The 27,484-nt window shown below is 41.5% G+C and overlaps 1 protein-coding gene across 1 annotated transcript in view; it reads right to left on the bottom strand.

Annotated features, from left to right (window-relative positions):
* Pi4ka (phosphatidylinositol 4-kinase, catalytic, alpha) overlaps positions 1 to 27,484 on the bottom strand; it is a 132,916-nt gene that overhangs the window by 91,896 nt on the left and 13,536 nt on the right. The window contains exons 3-10 of the mRNA XM_013031515.1: positions 20,772 to 20,865; positions 17,330 to 17,418; positions 15,304 to 15,376; positions 14,332 to 14,591; positions 11,983 to 12,049; positions 7,776 to 7,924; positions 4,274 to 4,339; positions 2,658 to 2,754 (exon numbers count right to left, since the gene is read on the bottom strand). Coding sequence (XP_012886969.1) covers positions 2,658 to 2,754; positions 4,274 to 4,339; positions 7,776 to 7,924; positions 11,983 to 12,049; positions 14,332 to 14,591; positions 15,304 to 15,376; positions 17,330 to 17,418; positions 20,772 to 20,865 — 895 coding nt within the window. The remainder of the gene's footprint in view (positions 1 to 2,657; positions 2,755 to 4,273; positions 4,340 to 7,775; positions 7,925 to 11,982; positions 12,050 to 14,331; positions 14,592 to 15,303; positions 15,377 to 17,329; positions 17,419 to 20,771; positions 20,866 to 27,484) is intronic.

Genomic DNA, 27,484 nt, shown 5'->3' with positions numbered 1-27,484 from the left:
AGTCAGAACCATGCTTCTTTTTGTGGTTGTTGTTTGGATGCTAGGCATTAAACATAGGGCTTCATACAAGTGCTCTATTGAGCTATAGTTACTCACGTGCTTTTCTTTTTTTTTTTTTTTGGTGCCAGTCCTGAACTCAGGGCCTGAGCTTTATTTGCTCAAGACTAGTTCAATCACTGGAACCACAGCTCTACCTCTGGCTTTTTTGGGAGGAGGAGTTAGTTTATTGGAGATAAGAGTCTCATGTCTCAGCCTTCTGAGTAGCTAGGATTATAGCCATGAGCCACCAGTGCCTTCCTAGCTCACATGCTTTAAGCAGTCATATACTAAAACTTGAATATCTGAAATACATAAGAGATGTATGTCATCAATGGAATTGGTTTAATTTACAATTTGAAAAAACTCCATAATGAGATATATATTTAAAGATGGCCAGAGACCAGCATAGGTGGCTCACATCTGTAATCCTAGGTACTCAGGAGACTCAGATCAGAGGATTATGGTTCAAAGCCAGCCAGAGCAGAAAAGTCTGTGAGATTCTTATTTCCAATTAACTACCAAAAAAGCTGGAAGTAGAGCTGTGGACCAAGGGGTACAGCTCTAGACTTGAGTAAAAAAGCTAAGGAACAGTACGCAGGCTCTGAGTTCAAGCCCCAGGACCCACAAAAAGAAAAAAGAAAAAAAGATGGCTAGTTATATAACAAGGGCAAAAAAGCTGGGCACCAGTGTAATCCTAGCTACTCAGGAGGCTGAGATCTGAGGATTGCAGTTCAAAAGCCAACCCGGGCAGGAAAGTGAGATTCTTATCTCCAACAAACCACCAGAAAACCAGAAATGGCGTGGTGGCTCAAGTGGCAGAATGCTTGCCTTGAGCTGAAAGAGCTGAGAGACAGCACCCAGGGCCAGAGTTCAAGCCCTATGACCGACAAAAAGCAAAACAAAAAAGAAAAAACAAAGGTAAAAAGTGGGTGCAATGAGAAAAGAATTCTCTAGATTGTTAGAATATTGATTCAAGTTTATAGATTTTTCCAAACTCTCATCTATGGGGTCTAGGAGATTCAAGAGCATCATTGTAACAGGCCTAAGTCAGGCCAATAGAGGAAGTCAGAAACACACAGCACAGGCAGGAGGACTTGGAAGCTCCCAGAAGTCAGGCCAAGCTGGGCTGTTGTTAACATCTCTCCTAAGTGAACCCAAACCCTAATTGCTGTGACCCTGACAGTTTCCTAGGAGCCCTCTGAATTAGATTATGATAATGATATACCTACATGATAGGATATGTTTATGAAAAAATTTAATGGCATGAGGAAAGAACATAGGAAAACAAATTTGCACAAAGGAAAATGTACATGTTTATAAATGTGAAACAATTAAGATTGTTTCTGAGTTTAAACATTTTGAATGCATCATTCTATTTTTTATTTTCTAAAATATCTACATTGAGCATGTATAAACTACATCCATAAGTGTATGTGCCTGTGGTCTTCGTGCTTAGAAGGCTAAGAGGAGATCCCTTGAGTTCAAGGCCAGTGTAAACTACATAAGGAGACCTTATCTCAAAAAACAAAACAAAACAAAAATAACAGAGAACTTAATGAAGAGATGGTCACAAAACTAACCCCATGGAAGCCAGAGGGCAAGAAGACGATCAACGAATGCAGGAAATCTGAGAAGGGGTGGCTTAAATCAGGAAGAGATACAGGAGGCTAGAAAAAGGAGCCAGAAACTAGGTCTTCTAAAATGGAGGTCAGTGATATCTTTGGATGGGTTCACAGGGTATGGGAACTAAGAGCTCTGTTAGCAGGGCAGAGAAAGGACTAGGAGGTGACCAAATGAAAAGTCCTTTACATAGGACAACTTTTTAAAAAAATTAATTAAAAAAAAAAAACCATAGGCCAGGTACCAGTGGTTCACACCTGTAATCCAGGAGGCTGAAATCTGAGGATCACGTTTGAAGCCAGCCTGGGCAATCTCAAGATCCATCCTATTGTAGGGGCTGGGAATGTGGCTTAGTGGTAGTGTGCTTGCCTAGCATGCATACAACCTTGGATTTGATTCCTCAGTACCACATAAACAGAAAAGGCCAGAAGGGATGCTGTGGCTCAAGTGGTATAGTGCTAGCCATGAGCAAAAGAAGCTCAGGAATAGTGCCTAGGTCTTGAGTTCAAGCCTCAGAACTGGCCAAAAAAAAAATCCTATAGTAGTTCAAGATGGTAGAGCACTAGCCTTGAGCAAAAAAGTTAGGGACATCACCCAGGACCTGAATTCAAGCCCCAGTACCAGCAAACACACAAAAAATGTCCAACAATGTAATATGTATATGCTAGAAAAATGGCTCAGGAATAAACCTATTGAAGAAGCTATACTATCACTAACAGTACTAGAATCTACTAGAGTCATAAAATATAATCATCATAAAGTCATGGATAGTTTTTGTTTTTATTCCTCTTCAAAAAAAATAAGTCATGTGACAATGTGGTTCACATGTGTACTTTTGTTTGTTTTTGCTATTGTTTTGAGATGGGATCTTGCTGTGATTCCCATGCTACTCTTGAATTCCTGGCTTTCACACCTGTTTTTTTTTTTAAGGGCCACAGCACAAAGCAAGTACCAGCCTTTGATATCAGCCAGGGAGCTCCACATCCTGCATTCCTCACCTTTCATGTAGTACAAAGTGTCACGTAACATCTTGAACATGGTCAGGTAGAGGGGGTCACTGAAGGTTGTATAATAGAGATCAATACTGGAGTTAGCCTGCAAAAAAAAAAATGATCAAAGAACAGAAACTCTTCTGATTGCCCTTGGCCTTGTACTTGGCTTTATATATATAAAAGCCTAGAAGTAACTCATTTTACTTTCTTCAACCTCTAAAGTAAAAGCCCAAGGGAAGCAGGATGTTCATGCAATACATTAATGGCTACAAGGAGGAGCCTTCTATACCCTGAAAGGAAGAACTACCTTCCTATTGCTGACAGCCCACCATCATCAGCTTTAACAGGGACTTGGGAAGTGAAGGAAGCAAAAGACAGCCAAGAGGCACCAGATCAAGAGATTAAATCCTGTTCATCCCTGGAGGGAGACACTACAGTCAAGACACTTCAGATTCAGCTCACATTTTAAATTAAAACTCATTTAGAGTCAGACACCTATAGCTCACGCCTGTAATCCTAGCTACTCAGAAGGCTGAGATCTGAGGATCACAGTTCAAAGCCAGCCCAGGCAGGAAAGTTGATGAGACTCTTATCTCTAATAAACAACACAGAAAAACAGAAGTGGCACTATGGCTCAAGTGACAGAGTGCTAGCCTTGAGCTGAAGAGCTGAGGAACAGTGCCTAGGCCCAGAGTTCAAGCCCCATGACTGACAAAAAAACAAACAAACAAAAACTCATTTTACACTGGATGAAAAGAGGACATGTAATCCTCTAGGTATTAAGGATCAAGGTTCAAAGCTCAGGCAATCAAATCTTCAAGACTTTTTCTTTTTTCTTTCTTTTTTTTTTTTTTGCCAGTTATGGAGTTTGAACTCTGGGCTTGGGTACTGTCCCTGGTCTCTTTTTGCTAAAGGCTAGTACTCTACAACTTAAACCACAGCACCACTTCTGGCTTTTTCTGTGATTTATGGGAGATAAGTGTCTCATAGACTTTCTTGCCCAGGCTCTCTTTGAACTGGAATCCTCAGATCTTAGTTTCCTGAGTAGCTAGGATTACAGGCATGAGCCACCAGTGCCCGGCTCTTGTGAGATTTTGAGACTTGAATTTCACTGAGATTTTGAGACTTCTCAGCACCAACTTATAATTATTTCATAAATAAAGCTACAGGCCTTGGTTCCAAGTATATTAAAGACAAAAGTTCCTGATGTATACATTCCTTTATACTTAAAGAAAGACATTGAATGTGTCTCCAAAGTATAGCTCTCAGCCTGGAGAAACAGCTTTAGAAGCACCAAAGGGACAAGGAAGATGAAATAGACCAAGGCTGGACTCTTAGCTTCCACAGTCCTTGATGTGAGCTAATATATTAGTTGGCTCTATGAACTTCTACCTTCAAGCTGTGAAATGGAGATACTGACCACTAATCAATAACACTGTGATGTGATATATTTAAGAGCCAAGCAGAGCAAGCATGTTGCTATTACATGGGACTAGCATTAAAATAAATTGAAAACTCACCGGAAAACTCCTCCAATCCAACTCTCACATGAACTCCTGATTTCTCCCTACAGATGCTAAAGTCAAGCTAATCTTGTGCTAATGTTCTCAGCAGAGACATACCTCTACCACACTAGCTACAATTGCGTCCAAGGATTTGAGTACAGGCTCTTCAACAATCTTCTTCACCTGTCAGGGATACAAAGGAAGTAAATGACACAATAAAAGAGACAAGTTCCTTTCACCAAAGCATAAGTCAAGTTGACATATAAAAACCTAAACAGGCCAGACACTAGTGGCTCATGCCTGTAAGCCTAGCTACTCAGGAGCTTGAGATCTAAGGATCACAGTTCAAAGCCAGCCAGGGCAGGAAAATCCAGGAGACTCTTATCTCCAATTAACCACTAGAAAACAGGAAGTGGAACTGTGTCTCAAAGTGGTAGAGAGTCTCAAAGTGGTAGAGTGCTAGGCTTGAGAAAAAGAACTCTGGGACAGCATCTTGGCCCTGATTTCAAGCCCCATAGTCAACAACAAAAAACATTTACAGGGTAGATTATAGCTCAGTGGTGGAGTATGAATATAGGAGGCCAGAGGCCCCAGGTTACATCTCCAATGTTTAAAAAGAAAACCAAAAACATGTGGTTCCAAATGTGATAGGTCAATGATATTTTGTATATTAATTAAAATAGATACATAACACACAATTATAGCATCACTAAGGATTTCTTTCCTTACCCTAGGTATGAATGACATTACAAACCAACCAATCAACCAACTCCCTCAAACTCACAAATGATAGATTTCCATCTCCAGGATTCAAGTGTTCAGACTGCAGACTACACTGACATTCATCCACTCAGTTAATCCAGCTATGGGAAAACCTGCCCTAGTTCATTCTCAGACACCTAGGATGCCAGTCTCCACCTAGAGACCTGACACTGGTCCTTCCAAAGCTGCCCAGGAACATAGACTACAGCACACATTATGCACCTTAAATTATTTGGGTGTGGGGTGGGCTGCAGGTGGTGGTGGTTCTGGGGATAGAACCCTGAACCTTGTAAGTACTCTACCACTGAACTACATCCTCAGCCCCAATACCTATGTACTTACTTGTACTTTTTTTCCTTTGTGTATGTATGGGAGGAGGTAGATATAGGGTCTTGCTATGTTGCCCAGGCTGGGTTCATATTTCTGGGCTCAAAGGATCCTCCTGCCTTAGCCTCCTGAATAGTTGGGACTTCTATGCCCAGCCAAGTTTCTAATAGAAGTAATTCTTTTCACTTTTTTTCTGTAAAGCAGTTAGTATAGCAATGGACTTAATAAATTGTCCACTCTCTGAAACCGTACTACTTGACAAAGGTCATTTACAAAATGATAATGATAATACACCAGGAGAGAAACTACAAATTGCCTTTAAAAAAAAAACTGGGCTGGAAAGGTGGCTCAGTGGTAGAGTGCTTGCCTTGCATGCTTGAGGCCCTGGGTTCAATTCCTCAGCACCATATAAGCAAAAAAAAAAGCTGGAAGTGGCGCTGTGGCTCAAGTGGTAGGGCGCTAGCCTTGAGCTGAAGAGCTGAGGGACAGTGCCCAGACCCAGAGTTCAGGCCCCACAATCGGACCCAAAAATAAAAAATAAAACCCAACTAAATTAAACTAGGCAACAGTGGCTCATGTCTATAATCCTAGCTACTCAAGAAGATGAGATCTGAGAACTGTGGTTCAAAGCCAACTCAGGAAAGAAAAAATCCTTGAGAATCTATCTATAGTTAATCAGCAAAAAAGCCAGACTGGACACAGAGCCTGGGTTATATCTTTATAGCTTTTTTATTCAAGATTGGTGCTCTACTACTTAAGCAACACCTCTACTTCTGAATTTTGGTGGTTAATAGGAGATAAGAGTTTCACTGACTTTCCTGCCTAGACTGCTTCACACATGCTAGGTAAGCTCTCTACTACTGAGCTATAGTTCAACCCTATCCTCCAGGCTTTAATGTCTTCTTAAATCTCTGAGTAATTTGTTTTCTTACCCACAGCTGGGATGGCTGCTCTCTAGAGTACTTGCTCCACACTTTTGGTAGTTTCCAAAACAGAAAGTACATAATCTTTCTTTTCTTTCTTTCTTTCTTTTTTATTTTTGTCGGTTATGGGGCTTGAACTTGGGGCACTGTCCCTGAGCTCTTCAGCTCAAGGCAAACGCTCTACCATTTGAGCCACAGCGCCACTTCCAGTTTTCTTGAGGTTAACTGGAGGTAAGAGTCTCATGGACATTCTTGCCTTGGCTGGCTTTGAACCATGATCCTCAGATCTAAGCCTCCTAAATAGCTAGGATCACAAGTGTGGGTCATGGGCATCTGGCCTGGAAAGTACATGATCTTCAGAGTCTTATAATGTCATTCTTGCCTACTCAGTATTATACTGAGCTAATGAGGTACCTCAGTGGTAAATGCTTGCCTAGTATGAAGGCAAGGGTGTCATCCTCAGGATTAAAAAACAAAAAACAAAAATCAAACCTATATTGAACTATCCAGCTTTATCCTAATAACTTCAAGGTCCTTTGATCTGACCAAATGCCTGTCTATTCAAGATTTTGCCAATGATACCAGTCCTTCACTGATGTTACTTCAAGATCATCCAAAGACACTCAAATAAGAAAAATCTTAGGTTCTTATTAATCCAAATAGAACAACTCCTGATAGTGAGTCAGATATAACAGAAAAGCACTGTACTTAAGGGAGTCTGAATGTTGGACAGATTCTAACCTTACCCTTGGCTTGTTCATCCTTGATAAACTTAACTGACATCTTTACTTTTATTTTTTTTATTTTATTTTTTTTTGTTTTTGGTCCGGTCGTAGGGCCTGAACTTTGGGCCTGGTTGCTGTCCCTAAGCTCTTCAGCTCAAGGCTAGCGATCTACCACTTGAGCCACAGCGCCACTTCCAGTTTTTTTCTTATGTGGTGCTGAGGAATCGAACCCAGGGCCTCTGGCATGCAAGGCAAGCGCTCTACCACTGAGCCACCTTCCCAGCCCCGACATCTTTACTTTTAAATGGGCTTGCTGGAGCCTCCTTGACATGCTTGCTGTGAGGACTATCTACAAAGGTACTGCACTATGGCTCTACTAATACTTTCTTCCTTCCTTCTTTAATTTGCTAATTCATGACTTCTGAATTGTAGTTGGAAATAATTATACAGGCAAAATATCCCTCTTTGAAATATCCAAAACATTTTTGCACCAATCTGTTATCAAAAGTAGAAAAATCCAGTGGCTTCACATAATGGCTCACACATAAAAAATTATTTTAAAAAATTATATAAGTTGGTACAGTGACATGTGCTTTTAGAGCCAGCTACCCAGGAGTCTAAGACAAGAAAATCAGTTCAGCTCAGGAGTTTGAGATCAGACTGGCAATATAGCAGGACCCCATTTATGAAATTTCTAGCCTCAAGGAATTTGAATGAGATATTCAACCTGTACTCCAAGTTTCTCTCTACCAGAATAGTGGTACACACCTATAATTCTAGCACTTATGATGTTCAGACTAAAGAACTATGAATTTGATGCTGCCTCAAGAAAAATACTGCAATTTCTTTGACTGTCCAATTATCTACCAATACACTGCTTACCAAGTTTAAGAGTTCTCGGAGCATTTCTAGTGGAATACTGAACTCCTTGTAGGTGACACCATTGAACAGGGGAGAGACTGAGAAGCTGGAGCTGATGGTGAAGAAGTAGTATTCAGGTTCCAAGGACATCCCATCTGACAGGCAAGAGGCTGGGTAAAAAACAACAAACAGAAAGACATGGGCACACATTGCAGAGACACTTCTTCAAAAGGATTTCCCTTAAAAACAATAAAGGCATAGATTTTTGCTTTTGCAAACACTTTCAATTCCATGTTTTTGTTTTTTGTTTGTTGTGGGGCCTGAACTCAGGACTGGGCACTGTCCCTGAGATTTTTCGCTCAAGGATAGTGCTCTATCACTTTGAGCCACAGTGCCACTTCTGGTTTTCTAGTGGTTAATTGGAGATAAATAAGAGTCTTTCAGGACTTTCCTGCCTAGATTGGCTTCGAACTGGGATCCCAGCCTCCTGAGTAGTTAGGATTATAGGCATGAGCCACTGATATGCCCACCTAAGATGGGCATATCACAATAAAAAAAATTAAGAGGGGGTCACAACTGTGATCCCAACTACTCAGGAGGCAGAAATTAGGAGGATCACATAAGTTTGAGGCCAGCCCAAGCAAAAACAGCTGAATGTCATCTCAACCAATAGCTGGGCATGGTGCAGCATACTTGCCCACTCAGCTATAACAGGAGAACTGCTGTCCAGACTGGCCTGAGGAAAAAAAAAATCAGACCTCATCCCCCCCAAATAGTAGTAAATCAAGAAGGTTGGGGTATGGCTTAAGTGGTAACTTCCTAGCAAAGGTAAGGCCCTGAATTCAACCTCCCCCACCCCCCCAAAAATGAGAAAATTCTTATTAACAACATGAACCCAGAGAGTGACAGAGGGGGTGAAGTTGATCAGAATACACTGTAACACATGTGTAGAAATGTCACAATGAAATCCCTTGGTATAATTAATATATGAACCCCAAATCAAATAATTGATAAGCTAAGCACGATGGCTCATGCCTATAATCCTAGCTAATCAGGAGGATCATGGTCCAAATCTAGCCTAGGCAGAAAAGCCCTTAAAACTTCATTTCCAATTATGAGCAAGCACCTGGGCTAGAATAGTGGTAAAGGGTCAGGCTTGAGCAAGAAAGTTAAGCCAATGGGTGGGCACCTGTAATCCTAGCTACTCAGGAGGCTGAGATCTGAGGATTGTGGTTTATAGCTAGCCCAGGCAGTCCATAAGACTCTTATCTCTAATTAACTACTCAGAAAAAGCCAAAAGTGGCATTGTAGATCAAGTGGTAGAGCGCTACCCTTGAGCACAAAGAGGCTCAGGGATAGCACCCAGACCCTGAGTTTAAGCCCCAGGACTGGCAAAAAAAAAAAAGTCAGATTCTTGAGTTCAGTCCTCAGTACTGGAACAAAACAAATTAACAACAACAAAAATGATAGAAAACTACCATTATAAATCAAATCAGTATTTTTATATTGACCACAACTGGGTGTAGTGGTGCACATCTGTAATCTCAGCTAAGGCAGGATAGTGATTCAAGACTAGCCTGCCTATACAATGAGACCCTCATTCAAATTATAAAGAGCTGGGGATGTAACTCAGTGGTAGTATACTTGTCCAGCAGGCATGAGGCCCTGAGTTCAACGTTAAGTAACACTAAATAAATATCAAGCTATAAATAAGCCAGTACCAAATTATATAATTCAATTATGAGGGGACAAAAGGTGAGTTTAGTTCTGGTTGTGGCAAAACAGGGGTACATAGTGCCATGAGTCCTCATAGCTGACCTTAGATGCCCTGAGGGCAGACAAGTGGCAAAGAAAAGATACACTCTACACTTGGATGCAAGGTTCTCTTAGGAAATGAGCTTTTCCATATGGGTGAACTTAGCCTTTAGTTATCATATATACATAGGCTGCAACATGTTATGCTTTTACATATTTAAGAGATACTGTACACAAAGTTGCTCACTTGCTATTGGAGACTATCTTACCCCTTTTCAAAAATTCCTCTCACATGGGAGGAAAAACTAGGAGAGAGCAAGGGGGGGACATTGTCCAACAAGAAACATACTAATTATGTGATTTATGTGACTGTAATCCCTATGTACATCACCTTTATAATAATAAAAAATTAAATTAAAAAAATCCCCTCAGACTTCTCAGAATCTTCTTGAGAGATGCTCTTTTAGCAAATAGTATCAATCAAAAATGGAATAGACTGGACTGGGAAGGTGGCTCAGTGGTAGAGTGTTTGCTTTGCTTGCTGAGGCCCTGGGTTCGATTCCTCAGCACCACATAAGCAGAAAAAAAAAGCCAGAAGTGGCACTGTGGCTCAAGTGGTAGAGAGCTAGCCTTGAGTTAAAGAGCTGAGGGACAGCATCCAGGCCCAGAGTTCAGGCCCCACGACCGGACCAAAAAAAAAAAAAAAAAGGATTAGACTATATCATGAAGCACAGGGTTCTTGTTTCCTTATTTCCTATCACTTAATCTGGGCATAATTTCCCTCAAAGATAAGGTAGAGAAAACTTTATTATGTTTGACATGGTACAGGGCACTCATTTGAATAAACTATAGTAATTATGTGAAAGTATTTTGTCACTACTAAAGCTCCCTACAAAGTAATAACAACATTCTGTTTGCTTCTTTGTTTCTTTGAGGAGAAGTCTTGCTATATAGAAAAGGCTAGGCTATAGCAGGGCGCTGGTGGCTCACGCCTGTAATCCTAGCTACTCAGGAGGCTGAGATCTGAGGATCGTGGTTCAAAGCCAGCCCGGGCAGGAGAGACCGTGAGACTCCTATCTCCAGTAAACCACCAGAAAACCGGAAGTGGCACTGTAGCTCAAGTGGTAGAGCACTCGCCTTGAGCTTAAGAGCTGAAGGACAGTGCCCAGGCCCAGAGTTCAAGCCCCATGACCGACAAAAAAAAAAAAAAAAGAAAAGGCTAGGCTACAATTCTCCATCCTCCTGCCTCAACCTTCCAAGTGCTAAGATTACAGACATGTGCCACCATGACTGGCAACTATGTCCTTTAAAGCCAGCCTAGGGAGGAAACGTCTGTAAGACTCTTATCTCCAATGAACCACCAAAAAGCTGGAAATGGAGGTATGGCTCAAGTAGTAGAGTACTAGCATTGAGCAAAAAAAAAGGAACAGTGCCTAGGCCCAGAGTTCAAGCCTTAGTACTATCAAAAACAAAAACAAAAACCAATAAGAACTGGATGGGAAGTTTTGTCTCAACTGGTAGAGCAGGGAAGAAAGCAAAGCAAGCTTGAAGTTCTGAGTTAAAACCTTAGTACCAGCAAAAAAATGTCTAAATTTTTAAGAAATCGAAAGCTAGGGTTATAGCTTAGTGCTTGAGTACTTGCCTAACATATATAAGAAGGCCCTGGTCTATATGCACATTAAGAGAGAAAGGAGAAAATAGTGTCTTAATCATGTCAGTCACTTGTTCAAATTAATATGTCCTGAGTGCTGTCCCTCAGCTCTTCAGCTCAAGGCTAGCACTCTACTTGAGCCACAGCGCCACTTCTGGCTTTTTCTGCTTATGTGGTGCTCAGGAATGGAACCCAGGGCCTTATGCATGCAAGGCAAGCGCTCTACCACTAAGCCACCTTCCCAGCCCCAAGTCATAAATAATTTATTCCAAAATATAGATGTAGACTGAGAGAAGTTTCAACTATTAATAAATGGTTCTAAAAATCAAGCTCAGTCTGTGGAATGTAGGAAGTAATTTTGTGGTTAGGAATAATGTGGGGCCTGAACTCTGGGCCTGAGCGCTGTCCCTGAGCTCTTCAATTCAAGCTAGCACTCTACCACTTGAGCCACAGCACCACTTCTGGATTTTTCTGCTTATGTGGTGCTGAGGAATCGAACCGAGGGCCTCATGCATGCAAGACAAGCACTCTAATACTAAGCCACCTTCCCAATCCTGTATAATTTTTATAGATGAAAAAACAAGGCCCTGAGTTTGACCTTCAGTACTGAAGAAAAAGAGAGAAAAACAGAAACAGAGGGAGAAATGCAGAGAGAGAAAGAGAGAGGGAGAGAGAGAAAGAAACAAAGAGAAAGTTTAACCATTACCTATTAGATCTGTGACAATGGAAAGTTAATTATCAGTACCCTTAAAATCATGAGAAATTACTGTGAGCCTACTATCCAAGTAGCAAATCAATGTTCTTGGCAGAGATGAAGCCTACCTTCAAAGTAGTGAAAGGCAGATCCTCCAGGAGAACTGGGAGGGGGCATGCCACGTTCTGGGCTGACCTGCAACACACAGCCAGATATAGATCAGAAAAGGTCAGTGAGACCTCAGGTTCATAGCAGGTTCTTTCTTGTCAGTCGAAGAACTATACAGAAAGTGCTGATTTAAGTGTTGGGCGCAGGTGGCTCAAGCCTGTAATCCTAGCAACTCAGAAGGCTGAGATCTGAGGATTGCAGTTCAAAGCCAGTCTGGGCAGGAAAGTCCAGGAAAGTCCGTGAGACTCTTATCTCTAATTAACCACCAGAAAACCAGAAGTGGTGCTGTGACTCAAGTGGTAGAGTGCTTACCTTGAGCTGAAGAGCACAGGGACAGCACCCAAGCCCAGAGTTCAAGCCCCACGACTAACAAAAAAAAGAAAGTGTTGGTTTAAGCCTTGGCTCTTCTCTAAGGCCTACTACAGTTACAACGTTCTTTTTTTTTTTTTTTTGGTCTGTCATGGGGCTTGAACTCTGGGCCTGGGTGCTGTCCCTGAGCTCTTCAGCTCAAGGCAAGCCACAGAACCACTTTTGGTGGTTAATTGGCGATAAGAGTCTCATAGACTTTCCTGTTGGGGCTGGCTTTGAACTGTGATCCTCAGATCTCAGCTTCCTAAGTAGGTAGGATTACAGGCATGAGCCACTGGCTGAATAGTCTGTGTGTGTGGTTGGGGGGGGGTGTAGTTGTGGGGGAAGGAGTGTAGTTGTGGAGGTGGGAGGGAAGGGATGGTAGGGGAAAAACAAAGGAGGAGGCAACAATGCTAGATAAGAAATGTACTCATTACCTTGCTCATGTAACTGTAACCCTTCCGTACAGTATTTTCACAATAAAAAACTAATTAAAAATTGTCTGTGTCAACCACATATTTATAATGACGAATTTGAATTTTTCTTAGTGTTTTTACCTTTCTTCCATGAGTCAAATTTTTTATTTATTTTTATTTATTTTTTTGTTGGTTGTGGGGCTTGAACTCTGGGCCTGTGCACTATCCCTGAACTCTTCAGCTCAAGGTGAGCGCTCTACCACTTGAGCTACATAGCCACTTTCAGTTTTCTGGTGGTTAATTAGAGATAAGAGTCTCACAGACTTTCTTGCCCGGGCTGGCTTTGAACCATGATCCTCAGATCTCAGCCTCCTGAGTAGCTAGGATTACAAGTGTGAGCCACCGGCGCACAGCTTTCTTTGTTTTGCAGTGCTGGAGATACAACCCAGCTCCTCCTGTATAATAATCACTTTGCCACTGACACCCCAACTCTCAATTATTTATTTCTCTTTCAGTTTTGCTTTGTTTTCTTTGAGTCAGAGTCTTACTATAGTCTAAGTGAACATCAAACATACAATGCCTCTGCATCTAACTCACAAATCTTGGAATAGAGGCATGTGCTACTGTGACCAGTTCAATTACATACTTTATAAGAACACAAACTATCTCCTACTCAGAACAGTTTAGCACCTAACTGCTCTGATATGTATACAAATAGGGTATACACTATGAAAGCATTAACAAATGTTAAAAAGGAACCAAGCATGGTGGTACATACCTGCAATCTCAGCACTAAAAAGGCAGAAACAGGAGAATCACAAATTTGAGACCAGCCTGGGCTACACAAGAATTCCAGGCCAGCTTGGAATGAAGCAGAGCAAGACTCTGATTCAAAAAATCAAAACAAAACAAACAATAGAGCAAATTCTTTTTTCAAAAACGGGCAAAGTAAGTCTTTTCTTTTTTTTTGTCAGTTGTGGAGCTTGAATTCTGGGCCTGGGCCTGGGCCCTGTCTCTCAGCTCTTCAGCTAAAGCTTAGCACTCTACCACTTGAGCCACAGCGCCCACTTCCGGCTTTTTCTGCTTATGTGGTGCTAAGGAATTGAGCTCAGGGCCTCATGCATGCAAGGCAAGCACTCTACCACTGAGCCACTTTCCCAGCCCTAAAGTAAGTCTTTATATTACAAGAGCCAAGTGCCAGTGGTTCGTGCCTGTAATCCTAGCTACCCAGGAGGCTGAGATCTGAAGATTTCAGCTCAAAGCCAGCCAGGACATGAGACTCTTCTCCAATTAACTACCAAAAAGCCAGAATTGGAGCTGTGTGGACCAAGTGGCAGAGTGCTAGCCTTGAGCAAAAAAACTTAGTGACAACCTTTAGGCCCTGAGTTCAAGCCCCAGTACAGGCACAAAAAGATTAAAAAAAAAAAGAATTCTAGTGAATCTTTCACATTCTAGTTTCTCAAATTATATGCAAGTGGTATTTTCTTCATATGAGCACTTAAGAAGATCCTCCCTCCCTGCTCTTATCCCAAGAGCCAGGCCCACCTGAGAAATGCTGGATACACTGCTGGTTTTCCTCTTCAGGGTGCCTTCCTGACAGACTGTCAGTAGATTGCTGGGGAGGATGGAGCGGAAGTCATTGAAGGAACGCCTTCGAATGCCTTCAAGCTCTTCTGGGACTCGAAGGGAATGAGGAGGGACTTTGGGAAAGAGCTTTGAAAGGAGAGATTCTTCTGTGTTGCTGTAACGTCCAAATGCTCGAGAGATTCCTATCAGGCATGGAATTGCATACTTGCAAAGGTATTCTAGAAAATAAAGGGTGAATGTCACCAGAGGAGGAGATAAATTACCTGTGAGAGTCATACTGTACTAACTGTGGCGCTGGCTAACATTTCACTACCCACCCACTGAAGACTGAGAATAAGATAAAGTAACAGGGAGGGTCAACCCTGAAGGCTAACATAATGACATTTTAAGCCTGTTATTACCAATAATGTCAGTCTGGTTCTCTATCAAAACTTCTTGCCTTGGGAGGTCTTTATCTATTCATGGCACATTAAAATCAGTAATATAGCTGGGTCATGTTACCAAGTTCCTTGACTACCTAGGATCATATTGGTAGCTTATAAATACCAATGGGAAAAATACCCCTTGGAAATTAACTAAACCACTTATACTTTACCCAAAAGAATGAAATTATGTCTAAAGGCACCTGGCATTTGTGTACAGACTGTACACAAGATCCCAAGTAGCCTCTCAGTACATAACAAATGTAAATTTTTCATGTTTCAGTTGCATATTAGGTACCAGAGAAAAGAGCAAAGACTAGGGGGTAAAAACCCACCCACAAGTCACAGAAGTTATTCTTTGACTAACCAGGAAAAGAAGGGGAAGGAAAAGGGAGAGGGGGGGAGGGAACAAGTGAAAGGAGAGGGAAAAAGAAGGGAGGAGATAGGAGAGGAAGAGCAATGGGAAAGAAAAGAAAGAAAAAAAACAGATAAAGATTTATAATCATACCTTTTTCTTGAATCTCCAAGGCCTGGCACATTCCCAGAAGGACATGCAAAACCTGCAAAAGTGCCTCTAAAATCTGCAAGAGTAAAGCAAACAAAATAAACAATTTATCAAAAGAATCAGATAAAGGGCTGGGAAGGTAGCCCAGTGGTAGAACACTTGCCTTGCATGCAGGAGGCCCTGGGTTGATTCCTCAGCACCACATAAGCAAAAAGAAAAAAAAAAGCCAGAAGTGGCGCTGTGGCTCAAGTGGTAGAGCGCTAGCCTTGAGCTGAAGAGCTGAGGGACAGCGCCCAGGCCCAGAGTTCAGGCCCCACGACCGGGCCCCCCCGCCCCCCCCCGCAAAAAAAAAAAAAAAGAATCAGGTAAATATCACAAAACTAAAAAATTTGACGAAGCTTTGGACATTATCCAGATGAATCCCATAATCTCCCTCCACAATGGGCTATGCCAAGTGGCCAACTAGCCAATTTTCATGGACAGTAACTGTCCCTCCCTGGACTTGTAACTTAAGCTCCTGCTAACAATGAACTCATGTTGACCCCTTGAAGCTTACATCCATGGCCCTTGGGACCATTTCTTTCCTCCATATTCTCTTAACAGATGATAAGATTTCCAAATTATCTCCTTTTACAACTAAAAAGCCCTAGTTCCATTTACCATTTTTCTTAAATCATAAATCAAATTAAGAAAAAACTTCAACTGTGATGGTATTCTTTCTCACCTGCTTTTTTTTTTGAGGGGGGGGGCAGGGAATAGTATTGGGACCTGAATTCACTGACTCATGCTTGCTAGGAAAATACTCAATGACTTAGAGCCTCTGTTTCCATCCCATTTTGCTTTAGTTTTTTGTTTTTTGTTTTTTTTTTTTTTTTGCTGGTTGTGGGGCCTGAACTCTGGGCCTGGGTGCTGTCCCTCAGCTCTTCAGCTCAAGGCGAGCGCTCTACCACTTGAGCTACAGCATCACTTCTGGCTTTTTCTGCTTATGTGGTGCTGAGGAATTGAACCCAGGGCCTCATGCATGCAAAGCAAGCACTCTACCACTGAGCCACCTTCCCAGCCCCTGCTTTAGTTATTTTTTCAGATAGGGTCTTTTGCTTTCTGCTCTGGCTGGCTTCAGACCAAGATCATTCTACCTAATCTTCAGTACAGACATGACTTATCACACCTAGCTTATTTGTTGTGATGGGGTCTTGCCAACTTTTTGCTTAGACTGGACTCAAACTAAGACCTTCTCTATCTCTACATAATACCTGGAATTACACAGGCCTAGTTCTTATTCTTTCTTTAAAAATAAGTATGAACTACATGTTAACAATACTTCCAAGCAAGTAAGTACTCAAAGGTAAAAAGCTTTGGCAACATAACAAATGCTCTTCTGTGAACAATGTCTATCTAGAAGGAAATAAGCTTTTACTATCTTTTTTCTGCCTGCCTTACAGGGCTTTGAGGAATGTTGAATAAAAGATTCATGAAGGATACTCTTAGGAACAGAACACAAAAGTGCAATTGCCTATGTGCATTTGATCATATAAAACAGTATTTATTGAAATGAACTCCAGGAAATTGAAATAAGTTTTTTCTTTGTTGCTGTTTTTGTTTCCTTTTCTTTTTGTTTTGTTTTTTCCTTTGTCTGTCTTTGGAAGGGTAAAGGGAGCACAGAAATGAAGGGACAACAGTTGAACAACAAATACAGCGCTAGACATTATGTTGAATGAACTATACAACTTGTGGGCGGGGATGGGAGGGAAAACTGTGAGAGAGCAAAGGAAGGGGTGAAATTGTCCAAAAAGAAATGTACTCTTTACCTGACTTATTTAACTATAACCCCTTTGTACAGCACCTTTATAATAACAAAAAATTTAAAAGAAAAAAAAAGACTCATGAGATTCTGACAAACACTCTAAATTGAAAAGCAAGTATGAAACAGTTCCTAGGTCTACCATTAACATAGAAAAAAATCAACACAAACAATCACTTCGAGATTCTTTTTAGTCTAATAGCCATGCACAAAATCCCATATACTTACCTCATCCCTAAGTGAAGGGTCCCTAAAAGCCACATCAGACAGCAAAGTTACCAGGCAGAAGCTGAAGCTCTCTGCAACAGGGAGGGCGCCTGGGAGATGTGAAGACATGAATCAGACTATCAGAAACAAGATACTGGGTCAACATGCTGGCCATCCAATTAACTATATTCCTCTCTTACACGGCCTGCTAGGGGACTAGCTTCTACTGTCTGGCCTCACTGAGTCTCAATAAAACAAATATGGCCACATGTTTGCTTAGACATACCTCTACCTTTCTTTTTTTAATAAGATGTTTTGGTTCAATAAATTTAAATGCTTCGTGAGTCAATTTATAGTTTAAGATTACAGCTTCTCACAAAGCAGTGTCTACTTCTTACTTCCTAAATAAAAGTGAGAAATCAATCTTGATAGACTGATTGGCACATCTGAAAGACAACTGTCAAATGCATATCAATAATATTTTATTTTAGTTTTGGTCATGGGGTTTGAACTCTGGGCTTGGGCGCTGTCCCTCAGCTCTTCTACTCAAGGCTAGCACTCTACCAACTGAACCATAGTGCCACTTCTGGTTTTCTGGTATTTAATTGGAGATAAGGGTCTCATGAACTTTCCTGGGCGGGCTGGCTTTGAACTGTGATCCTCAGATCTCAGCCTCCTGAATAGCTAGGATTACAGGCGTGAGCCACCAGTCGCTCGGCTTCATATTATTTTAAAAGAGAACAGTATGCTTATATTTTCTTTTCTGCTTTGTTTTGGCAAATGGGGAAAATTATAGATTCCAAACTTTTTCCTTATTCTTTAAAACCTTCTTTTTAAAAATTATTTTATGTTTTTGATTCTTGGGAATTGAATCCAGAGCCTTACACATGCTAAGCACATCCTCTATAAGTGATTTATACCTCAGCCACGCCTCATAAGCTTTTAGTTCTCCCAGTGCTAATCCTCTTAGCAATGAGGCTATTAGAAGAGCCCTACAGGCTGAGGGGAGTGTTAATCTAAATGACTAAAAATGAACTAGGTGCTGGCGGCTCTCTCCTGTAATCCTAGCTACTCAGAAGGCTGAGATCTGAGGGTCATGGTTCAAAGCCAGTCCAGACAGCAAAGTCTGTGAGATTCTTATCTTCAATTAACCACCAAAAAGCTGAAAGTAGAGCTGTGGCTCAAGTGAAAAAGTGCCAGTTTTAAGCAAAAAAGTCAAAACCTCAGTACCCCACCCCCCCCCCAAAAAAACAGTTTTAAAATGCAATCCTAGATCTTCTATCTTGTACATGTCAGATTCACTGGAGGCTTGTTAAAACTCAGACCATCCATGTCCCATTTCCAGAGTTTCAAGTTAGTAGCTCTTACACAGAGTCTGAAAATGTGCATTTCAAACATGTTACTAGGTAATGCTGATGCTGAGAAATACTGTTCTAGACTTTAACAGAGTAATACCACCTTGAAAAACAAAAGCGAAAAGAAAAAAAACTAAATAAATTACTGCTTCCAAATAGGAAACTTGAAAGAGCAGATGGCGTAACTCAGTGGTAGAACATGTTTGGCATATAAATCCTTGGGTTCCATCCTCAGCACATATACATACAAATTCTGGAAAATTATTTATCCTAACAGTATTCTAAATAATGTTGTTCATTCTAACATAAATTCATGCATATAAAAATTATCTTTGTTTTGTAACTAAAACCCACTCATAGCTGCTGGTGGCTTCTGACTCTAATTCTAGCTACTTTGAAGGCTGAGATCTGAGGATCTCAGTTTGAAGCCATCCCAGGCAGTACAGTTCATGAAACTCTTCAATTAACCACCAAAATGAAAGAAGTGGTAAGCACCAGGGGGAGGTTGGGAATGTGGATTAGTGGTAGAGTGCTTTCCTAGCATGCATGAAATCCTGTGTTCAATTCTTCAGTACCACATAAACAGAAAAGGCCAGAAGGGCTCAAGTGGTAAGAGTGCTAGCTTTGAGCAAAAGACGCTCAGGGATAGTGCTCAGGCCTCAGGACTGACAAAAAAGAAAAATATAAAATAAAATAAGATTGGAAAAAAAAAAAGCTAAGGCCCTAAATTCAAGCCTCAGAATTGGCACAAAAATAAAGCTGGGCACCAGTGGCTCAGGCCTGTAATCCTAGCTACTCAGGAGGCTGAGATCTGAGGACCGTGGTTAAAAGCCAGCCTGGGCAGGAAAGTCCATGAGACTCTTATCTCCAATTGAACACCAGAAGACCAGAATTAGCTCTGTGGCTCAAGTGGTAGGGTACTCACCTTGAGCGGAAGAGCTGAGGGATAGTGCCCAGGCCCAGAGTTCAAGCCCCATGACTGACCAAAACAAAAAAGAATTGGCACAAAAACAAACAAAAAACTACTTGTGTCCACTTGTCTTCAAATTATGTGAAACAATGTTGGAGACAGTCATCCAACTTTTAGGTAATGGCACTCTATTTAATCTATATTCCTTCAAATCATGGAAGACATACAATTTGGGATCTATGAGTTTTAGGCATGGCAGGTCACTGGAAATACTGAAAAGCAAAGATAAAGAGGAATATAGTCACAGGAGGATGTTTATACCAGCAAAATAGGTCATTAGCCTACCTAACAAATTATGCCAATGCTACCAATGAGAAAGAAGTGTCTGTCTCTGTCCCTCTACTACTTCTTCTTCTTCTTTTTAACAGCACTGGGCCCAAAGTAGGGTCTTGTGCTTATTTCACAAACACTGTATCACTGAGCCACTTCCACAGCTAACAAGTGGCACTTTATGGCTACATCCAAAATACAATAAGCCTTTCAGAGATTTAAAACGTTAGAGGTATGCCAACCTGATTTTAGAGCCTTGGAAATTGGTATAAGAACATCTGAGTTCTAAGTGTTTTCTTGGTACAATACTTGGCACACAGTAAACACATGTGAATATTTCAGAAGTAGGAAAATAAAGAAGGAGAGCAATGGAGAAGAGGAGGAACAAAAACTATCTCACTTTGTCTCTAAATAAAATACCAGTTGAACAGAAATATACATGGAATTAGTCCATTTCTAAAGATGCAAAGTTTAATTAAAACTTAATAGCACCAAAATAAAAAAACTATTTATAGTGTACTTTCTGAGTTTACACCATCTATTTAGAACACGTGTCTAAGGACAATATGACTGGTCGGACAATGGGCATATAGTCAATTCTGGCCAATGGTATATGAGAAAAGGTTGCTCTTTCAGAAGAGGCAAAAAAAAAAAAAAAAAGCTGCAGCCAGGCATGCCTTCTCCCTGCCTTGGCTCTTGACAACAGGACACTCAGCCCACATGCTACAAGCAGTGAGTAGTTACGCAGCTAGGAATGAGAGCAGTTAAACCTGTTTTAACTGGTGCATTAATATAAAGCAACACTTGATCCTTAAAGATGCTGAATCTATTTGTCCTTGCATTCAGAGAACACATTATATGAAATTACCTCTGCCTTTCCGAGCTGTGCTTTCTTCAACCCAGTACACTTTTGGAAGACCTCTGAGAAGTCGAAGAAGGTAAGGAACCACACAATCTTTGTGCTTTGGGGGAAAAAAATAAATGTTATAAACAACAATAGGATTTTTTGCACAGATTAAACTCAAAGCATATCCATATTGATATATCCATATGCATCTCAAAATTCTCCAGAGATCATGTAAAAGCACTCAGTAAGTACACATGCATCCTGTTTCCACACAGCAGAGTCCAGAAGATGTTATATCAGCCTGCACCAAAGAGGCTGAAGAGAATAGCTAAATCTGCCTTCCGGAGCTGAGTATCTAGGCCTCCTCTGGGAAATGGCCTCCCAGGAGGCATTCTCCAGAGGTATATGTATACACACATTTAAAGCTGCCTTCAGCGAGAGGTATATAGATTCACCCAAACTACCCAGGATAAGATCCTTGAGACTGGAGTATCTCAGCTTTGTTTTTTTTTTTTTTTCTGTTCATATCCCTGTATTCCTTTTGTAAAATTTCCTGCTTCATGTTTCCCCTTAACACCTTTCAAGTTGAACACTGGAGTTCATGACCAACATCAGTCAAACGAAAAAAATTACTTTCCTCACATTTCCAAATGAACCAATAATAAACAGCTCCACAGTCTTCCAACATTGATTTGGGGGGACTACTTCCCTTATTTATAGCTGCTCCAGTTGAGAATTAGATAAGCATGTTCCAGAAAAGGGTAATAGCTATTCTAAATCATAAAACAAATAAAAACTCATGAGATGGTTTTAGAAACATGGCTGCAAGTTTTGATGTTCTTCTCAACCAAAGGTGGAATCTAATACATCACACTCTTTGAAAAGGAGTCCCTTAGTGACTGGTTTCTACTTTATTAGAGAAGGCAATTCAGCTTCTACTTGGTTCTTTCTCAAGACACTAGGTGTGATATTATGACAAGGCCAAGGACTTGTCAGAATAGAGAAGTCAGAGAAGTCAGATACATAGAGGTAAGCCCCCAGACATATGCATGAACCAGTGTTCAGGAATTCCAACCCCTAATGTTTTCTTTTATCTTTTTCTTTGACAGAGGATCTTATTATGAAGCCCTGGCTAACCACCTGAGTGCTGAAATTGCAGGTATGTTTCACCACTCCCAGCTTAGCCCTCTGATTTCAAGTGTCCCCAACTGGTGCTCAATAGAATAGAGACAGTGACTCTTCTAAGTTCTATCTAAATACAGATTCATTTAAAAAAAAAAAAAAAGTTCTGCTGGACGCTGATGGCTCATTTCTGTAATCCTAGCTACTCAAGAGGCTGAGATCTGAGGATAGTGATTCAAAGCCAGCCCAGGTAGGAAAAGTCTATGAGATTATTATCTCCAATTAACTATCAGAAAACCAAATGTGAAGCTGTGGCTCAAAGTGGTAGAGCACTAGCTTTGAGCAAAAGAGCTTATTGACAATGCACAGGCCCTGAGTTCAAGCCCCAACACCAACCCACCCCCCCCCAAAAAAAAAGTTCCTGTAAATGATATTAAGCTGGCTAGAACATCTGTCCAAGATTCTAGTAACCAAGATACACAAACTCACAGGGTTTGCATTGTATATTCCCTGTAAAAGTTGTTACCCACTACTTTGGCCACATTGCTGCCTGGATAGCCCAGGGACTGTACACAAAAGAAGGCCACACTGGAAAGAATCATGCAATGCCAACATTAGTTGAACCAAGAGAATGACAGTCTGTAGAGCATTCTCAGAGAGCTGAGGAAGCATGCTGCACGTCTCTCCTGTTAGCCATAAGATTGAAAGATTGTGGATCAAAGCTAGCCGGGACAAAAAAATCCGTAAGATTCCATCTACAATCAACTAGCAAAAAAAATGGACTAGAGGCATAGCTGAACTGGTAGATTACCAGCCATAAGCAAGCATGCCAAGCAAGCTATGAATTCAAGCTATCACAACAGAAAAAAAAATTGCCAGAGTATTTCCAAGTTTAAAGAGAAATAGTTAAAAATTATTTTCTTTCCTCCATAATTCATTTAATATTTATGGAGGATTTAGCAAGGAGGGAAGAAGAGGGGCCAAAGATGTAGTTCAGTGGTAAAGTGCTTCCTTAGCATGCACATGGCTCTAGGTTGCATCACTAGCATTAAAAACACACACAAAAAAAAATAGGAAAAAAGGACTGGGAAAGTGGCTCAGTGGTAGAGTGCTTGCCTTGCATGCATGAGGCCCTGGGTTCGATTCCTCAGCACCATATAAGCAGAAAAAGCCAGAAGTGGCGCTGTGGCCCAAGTAGTAGAATGCTTGCCTTGAGCTGAAGAGCTGAGGGATAGTTTCCAGGCCCAGAATTCAGGCCCCACGACCAGCAAAAAAAAAAGGAAAAAAAAGTAATTTTCTTGTTTTGCACATTTACCTATCACTACAGCTAAAAAACTAAAATGAAGCTATGCATCTTAATTTTGGTTTCTTATGTAATCTTGGTCAGATAACATAAATATTTTTGGTGGAATAGGGTTTCAAACCTAAAATCCTACCTGTTTAGGAGGCATAGATGAAGGATCATGTTTTGAGACCAGCTTGGACCAGAAACGTTTGCCCTAACTCTTATCTTTTTTAAAACTTATTTACTTCTCTTTTTTCTGTCAGTCCTGGGGCTCGAACTCAAGGCCTGGGAACTGTCTCTGAGCGCCTTTTGCTCGAGGCTAGACTAGTCTACCACTTGAGCCACAGTAGCACTTCTGGCTTTTTCTGTTTATGTGATACTGAGGAATTGAACCCAGAGCTTCATGCATGCTAGGCAAGCACTCTACAACTAAGCTACATTATCAGCCCTATTTACTTCTTTTTTGTACCAGTATAAACTAAGGGCCTGGAACTCTCCCTTAGCTTTTTCCACTTCAAAATGGTGATTTACTGGAGCTGGGAAGGTGGCTCAGTGGTAGAGTGCTTGCCTCGCATGCATGAGGACCTGGTTTGATCCCTCAGTACCACATAAGCAGAAAAAGCCAGAAGTGGCGCTGTGGCTCAAGTGGTAGAGCACTAGCCTTGAGCTGAAGAGCCAAGGGACAGTGCCTAGGCCTAGAGTTCAGGCCCTATGACCAAAAAATAAATAAATAAAAAATAAATGGTGAGGGCTGGGAAGGTGGCTCAGTGGTAGAGCGCTTGCCTTGCATGCTTGAGGCCCCGGGTTCGATTCCTTAGCACCACATAAGCAAAAAGAAAAAAGCAGGAAGTAGTGCTGTGGCTCAAGTGGTAGAACGCTAGCCTTGAGCTGAAGAGCTGAGGGACAGTGCCCAGGCCCAGAGTTCAGGCCCCACAATCGGACCAAAAAACGTGATTTACCACTTGAAGCACACTTCTATTTCTAGCTTTTTGGTGGTTAATTGGAGATAAGAATCTCATGGACTTAGCCGGGCACTGGTGGCTCACGCCTGTAATCCTAGCTACTCAGGAGGCTGAGATCTGAGGATCGCGGTTCAAAGCCAGCCCGGGCAGGAGAGACCATGAGACTCCTATCTCCAATAAACCACCAGAAAACCAGAAGTGGCGCTGTAGCTCAAGAGGTAGAGCGCTCGCCTTGAGCTGAAGAGCTGAGGGACAGCGCCCAGGCCCAGAGTTCAAGCCCCACGACCGACAAAAAAAAAAAAAAAGAATCTCATGGACTTTTCTGCTTAGGCTGGCTTTGAACCTTGACCCATAGATCTCAGCTTCCTGAATAGCTAAGTGGCATGAATCTACTAGTACACAGCTATAAGATTATGTCTTGACTAATGGTTGGGTGCTTGTCATCTCAAGCTACTGGGGAATGACTAGATACAGTGGCACATGTCTATCATCACAGCAATGCATGGCAGAACAAATAGGAAGATCACAATCCAGGTCAAACTGGGCACAGAGTGAGACCCTATCTCAAAAATAACCAACAGAAAACAAGCTTATGGAGTGGCTCAAGTGGTGACCACCTAGGGAACTGAGTTCAAACCCTAATACTGCCAAAAAGAAAAAACAAAAAACAGCATTTCCCCCCCAAACTAGAAATACTCTGACATATCTAGGTGTCTGTCTCTCATGCCTGTAATCTTAGCTACTCAGAAGACAGATCTGAAGTTAGTAGTTCAAAATCAGTCCAGAAAGAAATGTCTTCGAGACTCCATCTCCAAAATAACCAACAAAAGCTAGGCTGGAGTCAGGCACCAGTGGCTCTACCTGTAAACCCAGCTACTCAGGAGGCTGAGATCAGAAGATGATGGTTCAATGCCAGCCTGGGCAGGATAGTCTGTGAGAATTTTATCCCTACTAAACTACCAAAAGCCAGAAGTGGTGCTGTGGCTCAAGTGGTAGAGCGCTAGCCTTGAGCTGAAGAGCTGAGGAACAGCGCCCAGGCCCAGAGTTCAGGCCCCATGACCAGACCCAAAAAACAAACAAACAAAAATATCATTGTTTAGGGCTGAGAAAGTGGCTCACTCCTGTAATCCTAGCTACTCAGGAGGCTGAGATTTGAGGATCGTGGTTCAAAGCCAGCCCAGGAAAGAAAGATCATGACTTTTTTTTTTTTTTTTTTCTGGTCATGGAGCTTGAACTTTGGGCCTGGGCACTGTCCCTGAGCTCTTCAGCTCAAGGCTAGTGCTCTACCACTTGAGCCACAGCGCCACTTCCGGCTTTTTCTGTTTATATGGTACTGAGGAATCGAACCCAGGGCCTCATGCATGCAAGGCAAGCGCTCTACCACTGAGCCATACTCCCAGCCCCTCATAAAGCTCTTTATCTCCAATAAATCACCAGAAAATAAAACAAAAAAAAAGAATTTCTAGAAAATATAAACTGTAGCCGGGCACTGGTGGCTCACGCGTGTAATCCTAGCTACTCAGGAGGCTGAGATCTGAGGATCGTGGTTCAAAGCCAGCCCGGGCAGGAGAGACCATGAGACTCCTATCTCCAATAAACCACCAGAAAACCAGAAATGGCGCTGTAGCTCAAGTGGTAGAGCGCTCACCTTGAGCTGAAGAGCTGAGGGACAGGGCCAAGGCCCAGAGTTCAAGCCCCACGACCAACAAAAAAAAAGAAAGAAAATATAAACTGTTAAAGATAGATATTTAGGGCTGGGAAGGTGGCTCAGTGGTAGAGCGCTTGCCTTGCATGCATGAGGCCCTGGGTTCGATTCCTTAGCACCACATAAGCAGAAAACAAAAAGCCGGAAGTGGTGCTGTGGCTCAAGTGGTAGAGTGCTAGCCTTGAGCTGAAGAGCTGAGGAATAGTGCCCAGGCCCAGAGTTAAGGCCCACGGCTGGACCCCCCCCCAAAAAAAATAGATATTTAAATATATAACATCTTTATTTTCTAGCATAACATGATTAAATTTGGAATACAAAAATCGTAACAATAGTCTACATTCCAATAATCAATCATTTGATTCAATTAGCTTTGATAAGTATAACAAATAAAATGAAAACAACACAAGGCATTTTCCGTAGTAATTAGAAAGCTGGTCTTTTTTATTTTTTTGTTGGTTGTGGGGCTTAAACTCTGGTCCTGGGCACTGTTCCTAAGCTCTTCAGCTCCAGGCTAGTGCTCTACCACTTGAGCCACAGTGCCACTTGCAGTTTTCTGAGTGGTTTATTGGAGATAAGAGTCTCATGGACTTTCTTGCCTGGGCTGGCTTTGAACCAAGATCCTCATATCTCAGCCCCCTGAGTGGCTAGGATTTACAGGAGTAAGCCACCAGGGCCTGGAAAAGCTGATCTTTAACTGTATTTTTTTTTTTGGTCTTTTCCTTTTTTTGGTACTGGGGATTGAACCCAGGACGTTGCACTTACTAGGCAAGCACTTTGCCACTGAGCTACATCCCAGCCCTCATCTTTAATCTCTATAGAAAGTATATTGAGCTGGGTCCTGGTGGCTCATACCTGTAATCCTAGCTATTCAGGAGGCTGAGATCTGAGGACTGTGGTTCAAAGCCATCCTATACAGGAAAGTCTGTAAGACTTTTATATCTAATTAACCATCAGAAAACCAGAAATGGTGCTGTGACTTAAAGTTGTAGAATGCTAGCCTTGAGCAAAAGAGCTCAGGGACAAGGCAGGGCCTAGGCCCAGAGTTCAAGCCTTCTGACCAACAGAAAAAAAAAAAAAAGTATATTTAATGCCAAGTACCAGGTGCTCACATCTGTAATCCTAGCTATTTAAGAGGCTGAGATATAAGGATTATGGTGCAAAGCCAGCTTGGGCAGGAAAGTCCACAAGACTCTCATTTCCAATCAACACCCCAAAAGCTGAAAGTCAAGCAGTGGCTCAAGTGTTAGAGTGCTATCCCTTTGTGAAAAAGTTCAGGGATAGTTTCTAGGCCCTGAGGTCAAGCCCCAAGACTGGAACAAAGAAAAAGAAAAAAGAAAAGAAAAAAAAAATATATATATAAAGTTATTTCTATCACAGTTTTGAAAAAGATGGCTTTATGCCAAAACTACCTTCAGTGATTTTTGTCCTTTTAGAAGGAAAAAGAAAAATGATACCTTCTAACTGAGCAATATGCCTAAGCCTGCTCTGGAAGATACACTGTTAACGTCTCAAAGGAGTTTACTTTCTACAAAATAAACAAATAAATTACCTTTTTTAAAAAACAACATAATATAATCACAAGGTTTAAAAAATTATTTCCGGGAGCCCGGTGCTGGTGGCTCACGCCTGTAATCCTAGCTACTCAGGAGGCTGAGATCTG

Source organism: Dipodomys ordii, unplaced genomic scaffold (genome assembly GCF_000151885.1).
Source record: "Dipodomys ordii isolate 6190 unplaced genomic scaffold, Dord_2.0 Scaffold141, whole genome shotgun sequence".
NCBI lineage: Eukaryota > Metazoa > Chordata > Mammalia > Rodentia > Heteromyidae > Dipodomys > Dipodomys ordii.
The sequence above is the reverse complement of the archived record's forward strand: the minus strand, read 5'-3'. Positions and strand labels throughout refer to the sequence as shown.